The sequence below is a fragment of the Peromyscus californicus genome, unplaced genomic scaffold (genome assembly GCF_007827085.1).
Source record: "Peromyscus californicus insignis strain IS unplaced genomic scaffold, ASM782708v3 Scaffold_3__1_contigs__length_106647218, whole genome shotgun sequence".
In the NCBI taxonomy this organism is placed as follows: domain Eukaryota; kingdom Metazoa; phylum Chordata; class Mammalia; order Rodentia; family Cricetidae; genus Peromyscus; species Peromyscus californicus.
In genome coordinates, this window is record NW_026294551.1 from 67,702,447 (window position 1) to 67,716,462 (window position 14,016).

At 48.4% G+C, this 14,016-nt stretch overlaps 1 protein-coding gene across 2 annotated transcripts in view; it reads left to right on the forward strand.

Annotated features, from left to right (window-relative positions):
• Positions 1-14,016, forward strand: part of Glra1 (glycine receptor alpha 1) — an 89,020-nt gene that overhangs the window by 24,614 nt on the left and 50,390 nt on the right. For both annotated transcript variants that reach the window (XM_052757643.1, XM_052757644.1), the window contains exon 2: positions 9,730-9,857. In XM_052757643.1, coding sequence (XP_052613603.1) covers positions 9,730-9,857 — 128 coding nt within the window. The remainder of the gene's footprint in view (positions 1-9,729; positions 9,858-14,016) is intronic.

Genomic DNA, 14,016 nt, shown 5'->3' on the forward strand with positions numbered 1-14,016 from the left:
TGAGGCTGACTCGTGGTGTGCATGCTGATGATACCAGACCTGCTAAGAGCTTGGACTCAGCTACAGCAAACCCCTCCCCCAGACCTGTTGCCCAACACAAAAGCCTCTAAAGAGTTCCCTGAATCCCCATGTCCCTGTCTCATCCAGGACCACTTAACACCCTCCCCACCCCAACCGATACCCCACCCCACCCCGATCCAGTGAGATACACAGGGAAAGTCAGAGACAAGAGAAGTAGCTGATGCGGAATTATAATTAGTGACATAAGGTATCAGGAATATGGGGCCTCTGCACAGACATGAGTTTGTGATGAGCTGCCCTGTCATTCCATGCACTATTCATGAGTATTCCAGAAATAAAAAAAGGAATGGCTTCTACTTCATTGTCCTGGGTTTTCCCAGAGAACATTAAGAATTTGGACTGGAGAGATGACCTGGGTAGTAATGTACTCGCCATGCATACATGGGAATCTGAATTGGACTCCCAGCACCCAGGAGAAAAACCTAGGTGCTACGGCACATCATTATAACCCAATGACAGAGAGGCAGAGACAGGAGAATCCAGTCAGTCTAGGCAAAGTCATGTGCTCCAGGTTCAGTGAGAGACCCTGTCTCAAAAATAGGGGAGAAAGCAATTGAAGAAGCCACCCAACATTGACCTCCGGCCTCTACATTACACACAAGCATGCAAACACACACAAAGAATCTTCCCAAGGGTCTGACTGAAGACACCAGGGCCAGAATTTATGGTTGGTTGGTTGGTTGGTTGGTTGGTTGGTTGGTTGGTTGGTTGATTGGTTGGTTGGTTGGTTGGTTTGAGACAGGGTCTCATTTTGTCACCCAGGGGGGCCTCAAACCCACTATGAAGCCCCAGGTTCATAGCAATCTTCCTGCCTCAGTCTCCCAAGTGCTGGAATTACAGCCACGAGCCTAGGGATTTGGGGACTTCAGACTGATTGAACCCCTAATGAAATATGACTACACAGGTAACTAAAGCTTTATCCAGAATCTCAATGTATATATATATATTTTTTTTTTTTTTTTGGTTTTTCGAGACAGGGTTTCTCTGTGTAGCTTTGCGCCTTTCCTGGAACTCACTTGGTAGTCCAGGCTGGCCTCGAACTCACAGAGATCCTTCTGTCTCTGCCTCCCGAGTGCTGGGATTAAAGGCGTGCGCCACCACCGCCCGGCCCTCAATGTATATTTTTTAACAAGTCTCTCTGGGGTCCTTCCCATGCACCTGGCTCTCTGTTTCATGAAAGCCATGTCCACTAACCTATGAGGTTATGCTCTGACTCCTGTCTGCACAAGACCCAATTTTTCCTATTCTGCAGAGAAGGAAGGTTGAAAAGCTGAGGGTTGGTCTCCAACCACCAGAGAATGAGGACTTCCCTGACCCAAACCTTGACACATGCATGGAAAGTGCGAGGAGGTGAGAATAAGGAAAGCGTGAACGTTGTTTAGCAAGTACCCAATGGAAGGGCAGAAGCTGGCCTGATCAAGTCATGCGCTTCAGCCTCGGTTTCCTTATATATAAAATGAATCAGACTTTTCTACAAAATAAGATGCAGTATGTTCACATGCAAGTCAGTCACAATCAGTGTTCAGTTCATGATGTTTCCTGCCACCGAGGGAAGCTTTCTGAAAATAAGATGGACTGTGGGAGAGACAGACACACTCCCTTTGGGGGAATGCACTTGACAATGTATGAGAAATTGTGGCCTGAGGAGACCAGGCTGGAGGACCTAAGATGCTCCAAGATGCCAGGACCAAGGTGAGGTGAGCAAGGGAGGCGCTTTCTTTCTGAGGTCCCTGCCAGACAAAGCCTGGAACTTCCACAGCCCTGAGAGGGAGAGCCTCCTTAAATTTTGCTAGCCCTCTCGTTGAACTCATTCTGTGGCTGGCCCTGCCCTGTGGGGACACTGAAAGAAAGAGAGTTGGTGCCCAGAAGGCTGGGGAACGCTGTTGAAGAGCACCAGGCTAGAATTGACAACAGAGCGCATGACCAGAACCGGAAGAATTCCGAAGTTCTTTGCAGCTCCCTGAGCATAGACTTTTATCTCGATAGCAGAAGAGAATCACATTGAAATACGTGTGCCTCTTTCCTATGTGCAGCCATGGAACTCAGGATGAGGCAAGGGCATCTTGTTCCCTAAGACCCTGGGGAGAGGAACTTAACGCACATGGCTGTGGCATTCTGCTCCCTGGGACTGCTTAGCAGATCATGAAGTGAGGGTAATAAAATGTCAGGCTCTCCCCCACCAGCTTAAGCCCCTTACTGCAATCAAATAAAATCAGAACTGCACAGCTGGCCAGGGGAAGCCAGATGTTGACCTGATGATGCAACTCAGGAGAAGCTGGGGGTGGCCGGCCATATCCTTGCTTATGACAGTCTCCAAACTTGCTAGGGCCAAAACCCGGGACAGAAATCGGTTCAGTTCATCAAGCCAAGAACACCGGCCTGGCTTAGGCACCTCTCCCCCAGAGCCCAGAAGACAGCACCTCCCTACCATCTGCCATACCCTTCATTCAAAAGCACAGCTTGGACAGTGGCAGATGTCTGTCGGGTCTTTCTAATAGTGCATGGAGGCTTAAATCACTAAAAACTCAGACAATGTCTCTGATCAACCAAATACTGCCTTCTTAGATGGCATCTGATGGTGCCATCTAAGCCAGATGGTAACTTCCTCTCCTAAAAGCTACAGTATCTCACCAGCTCTGTCCCCTTGAACAATCAATAGGCAGAGGGCAAGTTGAAGAGTTGGTTCAGTGGGAAAAGTGTCCGCATTGCAAGTCTGAAGACCCGAGTTCAGTCCCCAGAAGCCACATGAAAAAGTTGAGAGGGGTGATATACAACTATAATCCCAGGGTAAGCGGAGTCAGGAGGACCCCTGTGGCTCACTGGCCAGTCACCGCAGCCTCATCAGTGGCCTTTAAGTTCACTAGTGAGAGACTGTCTCAAAAGAACAAGTGCAGAGCAATTGAGAATGACATAGACACATGGACACGCGCACATGTACCTGTGCGCGTGCGCACACACGCACGCATGCACGAAGAAAAACAGAAGGCAAAGACTGCTCCATTGGGTGACAAAGGGTCCTTGCTTTGTGCCAGAAACTGAAGGGGACATTCGTATGGGAAATTATCCTGGTTGGCAGTGACAGTTTTATTTGCACATGCCACAAGCACACACCTGATGCATACAGTGGGTATGTATTAATAAATAAACCAGAAGGTAGAACAGGCTGGCTTCTAACTCAGAGATCCATCTGCCTCTGCCTCCCAAGTGCCGGCACTGAAGATATGCACCACCGTGCCTGGCTTATGTGCCCTGGTTTATATGGGTTCTAGGAATTCAAAGTTCTCATCCTTGCATAGCAAACACTTTACCCACTGAACCATATCCCAGGCCCCCACTTCCCTTAACTTTAGACCCACCATAAGGACATAGACCACGGATCCCATCCTTGTAACTCCAACCTGTGTTGTGTTCCACCTTCATCGCTTACCCTCTTGCCACTGTTCTCTCTCTCTCTCTCTCTCTCTCTCTCTCTCTCTCTCTCTCTCTCTCTCTCTCTCTCTCTCTCTCTCTCTCTCTCTCACACACACACACACACACACACACACACACACACACACACACACACAATTTCTCTCCACTTCCCAAGTTCTCTCTTACCTCCAGACTTTAGATAAGCTGATCCGCCCACACTTTTCCTCCCCTGTGTCTTCAAGGCAGCCCCACACCAGCCTAGGAGTCTGGGCGCCAATGTCATTCCAGCCACAAGCCCTCTTGCCTGCCCCGACTCCCACAACTTCATTGGGTGCCCAACCTCTGCATTAGTGGTTCTCAACTGTGAGTTGCGACACCTCTGGAGGTCAAACTACCCTTTCACAAGGATCACCTGAGACCATCAGAAAACACAGGTATTTACATTACAGTTCATAACAGTAGCAAAATTACAGTGATGAGGTAGCAATGAAAGTAATGTTATGGTTGGGGGTCACCACAACCTGAGGAACTGTATTAAAGGGCCGCAGCATTAGGAAGGTTGAGAACCACTGCTCTACATTAGCCAGTCCTTTGATAGCAGCCATTAATCACCCTCAAAGACTTCCACCCTTGGGGTCCCCTCTTCTTTGCACCCTTCCTGCTTCCCTTTCCTCCTCCAGTTCCCAGAATCCCCCTCTCAGACACCTGGGCCTCTTAATTTCTCTCCTGGACTACCTCTAATCCTTATCCCTTTGCCTGCCCTTACCTCTAGGCCTCCTCTGCCTATAGTGAGCTAGGAGAATGGAATGCGTGGAGCCCTGTGAGGACCACCCTCTGCTAACCCTAAGCAGTTCTTGGTGGCATGGTACTACATATGATGTAGTGGAAGTTTCCATGTCCTAGTCAACCCTGGCTTATCTAAAATGCAGATCCATACTCCTTCTTCCTTGTACCTGAAGAATAAGACTCTGGACATCAGTCCGGCCTTTCTTCCAAAAAAATCCTTGAGAAATGAGTTGGCTCACTGAGCAGACATCTTGACACTAAATGAGAAAGAGCCAGGACAAGTGTGTGTGCATCCCCCAAAGGAATCAGGACCGGTTCCCACCCCAAGACCAGTTATATGATACTGCAAACTCATAAGATGGTGCTTTGGGGCTTCGGGCTCTCCTCAAATCATACTAAGCCACTCATTTCAGATCATAGGGACCTGAAAATCAGAAGTGACTCAGCCAAGGTCCCACAGTCCCCACATTCTTCCACTGCCCTGCCTCACAGCTTGAACACTGTGCTCAAGCCTTCCAATGCTGCCCAGTTTTCTCTCTGTCACTGTGATAAACAACTCTGACCAGAATTAACTTGAGGGAAGAAATGACTTATTTGGCTCACAGAATGACAGTCCACCAGCAAGGGAAGCCAGGGCAGGAACTCAGGGCAGGACCTGGAGGCAAGAACTGAAGCAGAGGCCATAGAGGAAGACTGCTGGCTGGCTGGCTTCCCCTGACTTTCTCAGCCTGCTTTCTTATACAACCCAGGACCACCTGCCCAGGGGTGGCACTACCCACGACAGGCTGGGCCCTCCCACATCAATCATTAATCACGAAAATGCCCCCACAGACATGCCCCAGGCCAGTCTAATGAGGAAATTCCTCAGTTAAGAGTCCCTTTCCTCAGGTGACACTAGGTTGTGTCAAGTTGACAAAAACGAATCAAACAGATGCACACGGTATCTGCCATTCGGAGTCACAACTAAGATGCCTTAAGGCCCCTGGTGGGACACACATGCCCTGAACAGAAGATGTCAGATTCCCCATGTTCTGTCCAAAGATGCATCTACTGCAAAAATCTTCCATGGGACAGAGGAGCCTTCACCTTCTGTCAATTAGGACTCATCAGATCTGTCTGGGGGCTGGAGAGATGGGTCAGAGTTAAGAAGCATTTGCTGCTCTCAAAGAGGACCCTAGTCCAGTTTCAAACACCCCTGTCAGGCAGCTCACCTATAACTCTAGCTCTAAGGGATCCAATGCCCTCTTCTGGATTCTATGGACATCTGCTCTCACATGTGTGTGTGTGTGTGTGTGTGTGTGTGTGTGTGTGTGTGTGTGTGTGCATGCGCGCGCACGTGCGCGCGTGCATACACATACACACACACACACACGCGCGCGATCTAAAATAAAGTAAATCTTTCTTTAAAAAATGAAGTAATTTGCCTTGCTTCCTAGTACTTATACATGGCCAGGTGCCTCATTGTCAGACTCGTCCCGCCTCTGTAGATCCCCAGAGACAGTGACTCCAAATGCAGTGTGTTTACTATCCACAGATGCCCAGAGCACAGATCCACTGAAGATGGGAGAGAGGCTTAAAATAATCCTGTGCAAATTGCACTGTCCAAACAGAGGCAGAAATAGATGAGGATTATCAGGTACAGGGAAATGACCACTTTGGCATCAATGATGGATCCTTCGTTTCTGGAGAAATATTAGGAAACCTTGGAGATTCGGAGGTTGTTGTTGAACACACACAATAATGTTGAACTTACATTTGTTGGTTTGTTTGCTTGTGTCTTTTTTGCTTGGGGGGAGGGGGTTTTTAAGATTTATTTTACATGTATGTGTGTCCACGAAGGACAGTAGAGGGTGCTGGATCCCTAGGAGCTGGAGTCACAGGCAGTTGTGAGCCACCTGATGTGGGCGCGAGTATCTGAACTTGGGCCCTCTGATAGAGCAGTGAAGTACCTTAACGGCTGAGCCAGCTCTAGCCCCATTCTTTCTCCCCCCCCCCTCATAGGATCTCACTCTGTCTGCCAAGCTGGACTCAAACTTGTAACAATCCCCCTGCCTCAGCCTCTCAAGCCCTGAGATTGTAGGGGTGTAGCACCATAGCCAGCTTGAGTCATTATTGAATCAGTTTTCTCTCAGATGCTCCCATCGTCTCAGAGACAGTCAGTCATCACTAGGTCTGAGTGTATCTAAAACGTTTCCTGCACAGCTCTCCCCTGTCAGCGAGGACAACCTCAGGCTGTAAACAATGGCAATCAGCAGAGGCACCAGTACACAAAGTGCTCCCCTTTATGACATGTGGCTGTCATTGTCCTGGCCGATACGGTCCCTATCCTGGTGAGGTCTCACGGTCAACTTGACACAACCTAGAATCACTCAATAAAAGAGAATCTCAACTGAGGCATTGCCTCCCTCAAATTGGCCTGTCAGCAAGCCTATGGAGCATTTTCTTGATTAATGATTGATATGGGAGGGTCCAGCCCACCATGGGCAGTGCCATCCCCGGGCAGGTGGTCCTGGAGTGTATAAGAAAATAAACTGAGCAAACCATGGGGAGCAAGCCACTAAGCAGTATTCCTCCATGGCTCACGCGCGCACGCTCTCTCTCAGTTCTTGCCTCTCCCTCCTGGGGTGACACAGGCAGCAGGTATGGAAGCCATTACTACATCATATATTACAATGCATAGGAAAACAAACATGTGTAACACATGCATCAACAGTTGTCAGCGTTCACCCGTCTCTGTACACACTGCGCCCCACGTGACTACAGATGGCCCTAACCTGTCATGGATACAGGTACCCTCATGTTTGCACACACCAAGCTCTGTGATGCTATCTGCTCCACATCCACACTCTAGTCTCTGTGCATAGCTGTTACGCACCCTCCTTTGGGATACATGGCACCCCCATCAACACATGCAGAAGGCTATCCCATCACAGAACCCCAGCGGCACCACTAGCCACATACAAACAATGACAACGTCCTTCATCAGTCCAGGACAGCTCTTTGAGACTTGAATAGAGCATTCTCAGAGCCTGAGCAAAGATGTCCAGGAAATCCCAGCATACCTTGAAAATCTCCTAAGAAACACCAGACTGTGTCTGTGTTTTTATTACTGTGTATAATAGTCTAATCATTTTTAAATTGTTAACCCATGTACCAATATTTACAAACACTTCCTATTAGCAGGTATATTTGATTAATTAATGAGTGTCTCGATCATCATTCAGTCACCATGCAATTGCTGAGCACCAATTAAGTTTGAGACGTCAGGGTAGACACCTGGGGGATTAGAGAACAAATAGGGAATAAATAAAAGAATATTATGTGATCCCTACCCTTGGATATAAACAGATACAGTTTCAAAAACAAACAGTTGAGACTAGCAGGTGGCTCACTGGGTAAAGGTTCTTGTCATCAAGTGTGATTGCCTGAGTTCGATCCCCAGGACCCACAAGATGGACAGAAAAAGAATTATTTCTTCAAGTTGTCCTTGGATCACCATGCATATGCACATACACATACACACACTAAATAGATAGATAGATAGACAGATAGATAGACAGACAGACAGACAGACAGACAGACAGACAGACAGACAGATAGATAGATAGATAGATAGATAGATAGATAGATAGATAGATAGATAGATAGATGATAGATAGATAGATAGATAAATGTAATTTTAACTTCTAAAGTCAGTGTAACTGTGCATGTCTGGGATCCCGTCATACAGGAAGCTGAGGCAGGAAACACAACCCTGCAAATAAACGTACCACAGCTGTCTCATAGCTTAACAGGACATGGTGAGTGAGGAAGAGAAGAAGATGCGGACACAGGAGACCCCAACTGGGAGTCCTAGGAAGCAGAGATGGTGGTAGAGTCAGGAAAAAAGCAGTGGCCTGGAGTTTGGAGGGTAAACTTGGGCTGCAGCAGGACATGAAGGAAAAGGGACGTGCCCTGCCGCAGTGAGGCACAGAGTTGAGCAGCAGCAGCCATTACAGCAGATCACTAGACAATTAGCAGGAACGCCAACAGAGAAGGAGGTGGGCGAGGGTGAGGCATGAGGCGGTCAGTGGTGGAATGCCCGCCCAACGTGTGCAGGACCCTGGGGTCAGTCCCCAGCAATGAAGACAAAGACTCAAGAAAGAAGGGCGAGCAGAGAATGAGTCCAGTTCAGGATGGATACTTGGGGGACACATAGCTAATGCACACACACGCACCTCACCCTGCTTCTGTGTTTCCTCCATCTTTGAAGACCCACAAGCCTCTGCCAGGGCAGCATATGGACCCCTCCATGTAAGCATAGCTGCAGACTTCAGGTCTTTTAGGGACCCAAAGCAACCCAAGTGGTTGCTCTTCAACCCTCATGGCTCCAACTATGACGCGCACTGAGATCTGGGCACCTTTGGGACTTTGCTTAGACATTACTAACCTGCCTTGTTAGGGAAAAGAGGCCTGACAGAAATACCTTGGAACATCACCAGACACTTGGTTTCACCAGACACTTGGTTTTTAACCTCCCAACTCCTGGTACCAAGGATTAACTGATCAACTCTGGAACTCGTGGTGAACCTTCCACCACCCTGCCTCAACTTTGCCCACCCCACCCCCAACTTTTTGTTAGCAGTGATGTGAATTATTGAAGATATTTTGGTCTAGACTTTCAGCACAGAGTTAAGAAAAAGAGAAGTGCTCAGGAAGAAGGACACCCGTGAGCGTGGAGGTGGGCTTCTCAAGGAAGTCACTTTTTTTCTTTTTTTTTGGTGGGGGGGGCAGGGTAGTTTTTGCTAGGTAGCACAAGATGGCTTCAAACTTACAGCAATCCTCTTGCCTAAGCCTCTAGAGTGCTGAGGTTACAGGCATGCACCACCTCCAGTTTCTAATGGTGGATTTCTAAAACGCTTATTTTGTAATGTAAGCATTCGTGTGCGTAAGTGTATAAGCCTGCAAAAAGTCAGGGGGTTGAATTTGTATTTCCAAATGCATTTGACTGTAGCAACTTTTTATCTGTTTACTTATTTTTACGATAGCTGATTCTGAAGAGAACTTGAAAGGAAATGGTTATCTCTGAGATCCTTCAATAGCCCACGCACTTGTGAGAGGGCAGGGTACCCGAGGCAGAGCTGAGGCAGCCAGACTGACCCCTCACTCTTCTCCTCAAGGGAGACCCAGATCCAACCCCTCAGTCTCCTCTCCCGAGGAGACCCAGCAGCCTCTGTGATGACTCATGATCTCAGACGCTGGGAGGAGTCGGAGACCTCTCAACCTGTCAGATGCTGGCTTCCACGGGAGCTGGGTAAACAGTGTGGCCTGTGCCTTCCTCCTTAAAGACCTCGCTCAAGCTCAGAGCACTCCAGGGGTTTTACATGGCTGAACAAGGCTAGGGTCTGATCAGAGCATGGAGAAGAGCCACCGTCAACCTTGTGCTTCTTCTCTCTCTCTCTCTCTTCCTAGCCTTGCTGCTTCCAAGGAGGCTGACGCTGCCCGCTCTGCCCCCAAGCCTATGTCGCCCTCAGACTTCCTGGATAAGCTCATGGGGAGGACTTCTGGGTATGACGCCAGGATCAGGCCCAACTTTAAAGGTAGGGAAACACTTCTTTCGTATTCACAGGAAATGCTCTCCCATGATATACACATGCTGTGACCCTCCCACACACACTGTCTTCTCCACCCAAGGCAGACATTGCTAATCGATGCAATCTCTTTCCCCAACAAGTCCAGACAGAGCCTCAGAGAATTCGACTCAATGGCACCTCTGGTTTCTGGGAGTCAGTAAGTGAGTTAGGTCTTTTTCACTATGTCCAGTGTCATAGACGGTCAAACAAGGAATGTGGGTCAAGTTTTGGCTGGAGCACGAGCTTCCTCTGTGAGCTGGGACAAGCGCCTCCCTTTGTCTGGGTCTCAGTTTTCACATTTCTGCAATGCAGGCTTGGTTACGTGTACAGTCACGAGGCATGATGCTTGGGGTTTTAGGCTTCTGCCAGGAGTCTTGAGACACAGATGAGGAACTGGTCCACCTTGGCCTTGACCCAAGGAGCATCACTTCTGTTTGTTCTAGAAGGGGCCCTCCTACTCAAACCCACCTGCAGGAGGCTCCCACGGACTAACAAACAATTCATCAAATTCCTTTCACATGCCCACTGAAGTTGGGGGAGTCCTGATTTCTCTTCTCCTTGCTGTGACAAAAAGCCACCTGGCGAAGGAGGGATCGTTTGGGCTCACAGTCTGAGGACACAGTCCATCTGGTGGTGAAGACCCAGTCACAGGGTGAATCTGGAAGCAGAGATCTCTGGGGTTTATCCGCCTTGCTTCTCTTTGTTCAGTCCAGGATGGAAGCCCATGACGTGGGGCTGCCCACATTCAGGATGAGTCTTCCCAGACAAAGGTCAGACACCACCAGGTAGAGACAGTGGATACAAAGAGCCACAGGCTCCTGTGAATGAAGATGACTCCCCTTGCCCCCAGCCTGTAGGTCCCCTATGGGAATGTGGGCCCCATGTGGCCAGATGAGCCAATAGTCCAAGAAGACCCCAAACTGAGCTCTACAAGAAATTCCTAATTCCTGGATCATGCAAATTCAAACAAAACATGTTCAGGGTCCATCACTGCCAAATTGCACATGCTAGTCCAGGCAGTTGGACAAAGTTCTCTGCATTCATGGTCCCATTGGAACCTTAGTGCCAATAACAAAAGGAGATCAGGCTCTGTGTTCTCTGATGCCTTTGAATGATGTCTTCAGTGACATGAATCTTGCAGACCTGGCTTCAAGAGCCTCCTGGGACTCTGTGCACCCCAATCTTCCACACAGCACCCTGGAAAAATATTATTCCAAGAACCGACAGCCATGAGATCAATTCTTGTTTCTGGGTGTTTCTCCTTGTCACTCCTGTGGCTCAAGTCCAAGAGCAAAGATGTGTTTGACAGCTGGGACCAGTTATCTAATGTCTACCTATATTGTCTCCACACACCCCTCATCCCATTCCCCACACTCCCTTCTCTGACTGCTCTGTCCACAAGTCTCTGCAGACAGAAAACCATCTGGGAGAAGCTTGGGCGGCTGTGCTCAGGCCTACCTCCCAGCCTTATTTCCCTGACGGCCCCTTCCCTGGCCCCCAACCACCCTTCCATTATCATTAGCACAGTCTTGCTTCTTGGGGTTTCAATTGCTGTGATAAACACTATAACCAAAAACTGCTTGGCAGGGTAAAGGGAATTTGGTTCAGCTTACACTTCCACATCACAGTCCATCACTGAGGGAAGCTGAGTGGATACTCCAGGAAGGAACCTAGAGGCAGGAACTGATGCAGAGGCCATGGAGGACTGCTGCTTACTGGCCCGCTCAGTTTGCTCTCTTATATACTCTAGGACTGCCTTCCAAAGGGTGGTATCATCCACAGTGGGCTGGGCCCACCTACTTCAATGACTAGTCAGGAAAATACACCCCAGGCCAATCTGGTAGGGGCATTTTCTCAACTGAGGTTACCAAATGCCTCTAGCTCGTGTCAAGTTGACATAAAACTAGCCAGCACATCTTGGTTCTCCTAGGGACAGGACACTTGGTAGTCCAGTTGGCTGGAGTACTTTGCCAAGTTGAAATCTCAAACACCTGGAGAGGTGACAGGCAGATATGCTACAAGAAGGGTGGAACGTGGTGAAGATAAGAAAAATATAGAAAACTGGGGGGCTAGAGAGATGGTTCAGTGAGTTAAAAGTCCCTGCAGTTCAGATCTCCGACACTGATGTAAGAGCCAGGCACGGCCACACTGGCTGCAACACTAACACTGGACAAGCAGACGTAGGCAGATGTCCGGCCAGCCAGCACCCAGGTAATGAGATCTAGGTTCCCTGAGAGACCCTGTCTCAAAAGATAAGGTTTCGAGCAATAGTCAGAGACACCCAACCTCTACCTCCCCCTTCTCTATTCTCTTTCTCCAAGTAAATGGATAAGTAAAATACAGAAAACCCAAGTCCCTTGCAAGGTCCACTCCTCCTCAGTGCCTGCCCAGGGCTTCCAGGAAGGAGTGAAAACTGTGTGGTTAGTCAGGTCCTCCAAGACAGGACTTAAGTCTGAGGTTCTATGTCAAAGTCGCCGAAACTGACACTAAATAACATCTCTTGAGAATACCATTGGCTAAGCCAAACACATTCTGGCAGAGGAGGGAACGGACCTTAGCCACCAGGGTGCACCAATTGCCCCTAGCTAGCCTTTTTTTAGGAATTCAGTCCACAACGCCCCCTGGTGGACTCTTTCAGAACTTCGCCATATCACGGTCTTGTTTCTCCAGGATTCATTTTGTCAAATGGTAGGGTCACCTAAACAGAGGCCTATTTTCCTCCTTCATTGAGGCCAAGATTCAGGTTTTTCTTTTTATTTATCCTCATACTATACAGATGCTCCAAAGAGTTCCTCCAAGGTTCAAGGGCTATTCTTTGTGCATGCCACCATACTTCACACACAGAAGGCCCTCAATAAGCTTGTATAACCTACATGAACTCAAAGTCAAGATCCTCCTGCCTCAGCCTCCTAAGTACTGAGATTACAGCATAAACCTTTGTGCCTCTCTGAAAATCTTACTTAGAACACTTGAGTCCCAAATCTATAGAACTACAAAATCTCTTAGACATCTTCCTACTTCCCACTGGGCTCCCCTTCAGCCTATGCCTGACTAGAAGCAAGGTTGTCTCATGTGCACCTCCCAGGAGCTAGGAGTAGGGCTTTGCTCCTCTCCCTTAAGATTAAAGCAGAAAGCGAAGCCTACTGTACCTGGTCTCCTCTCCTTATCCCACTTCAGACTCAAAGATTTAAGACTCCCCAAAGCCCAGGAAAACCTCAGCATTCCTAAAATGGCCATGCAGCCCAGACTCTAAAAGCCCTCTACACACACACTCATACACACACACACACACACACACACACACACACACACACACACACACACACACAGTTTGAAACCTCAGCAGTTTTTCCCTCAGCAGCTTGCCTGTACAACACGAGCAACCTGCTTCTGGCCAGTCTGAAGTCTGAGGTGGCCAAGAGCTACAAGACGCTTGGTCTGCAGAGCCCAAAGTCAGTTCACACTCTAGTATGGAAGTAAATAGCACTAAGACCACTTATCCAACCTATGTTCCTCCTGAGAGATCCCTTCCTGGGCTTGAGCCCCTGTCTTAGCCTCCAAAGAGGGATGCAAGGAGAAGGACCAGGCCCTCCCAGCTCTGAGGCTTTGCCTCAGCTAAGGCTCTGTATTCTGCAGCAGCTTCCAGGATCAGGGGCATAGCCCAATGCAAACACATACACAAAAGCAAAATTAAACTTTAATATTTAATGAAATATATACATTATCCTGCTGCCAACGGCAACCGGATTGTAATTTTCTCAAGATAATTTAATTTCAGATTTATACCCATGAATCGCACCTCCCCATGGGGTCTTTTTTGGCTGGTGCCCTCTCACACTCATACATCAGCATCTCATTTATATGGAAGTCACAGTGCCGGATGCACGCAGCCCTGGGTGCATCACCTCAAGGCATGGGCAGTAACTCTTTGGGGCATCTAAATGATATGAGGCTAAATAAAAAGAAAAACCTGGATCTGGGGCTAAATGAATGAGGGAAATAAGCATCAGTTTATGTGACCTTAACAAGCAGTAATTCCCGCCCAACATAGGCAAACAATACTTTTAATATGCGGAGTTTTCCAGCGATGAAGGCATTGGGTTCTGAAGGGGGATGTGATCCTTCC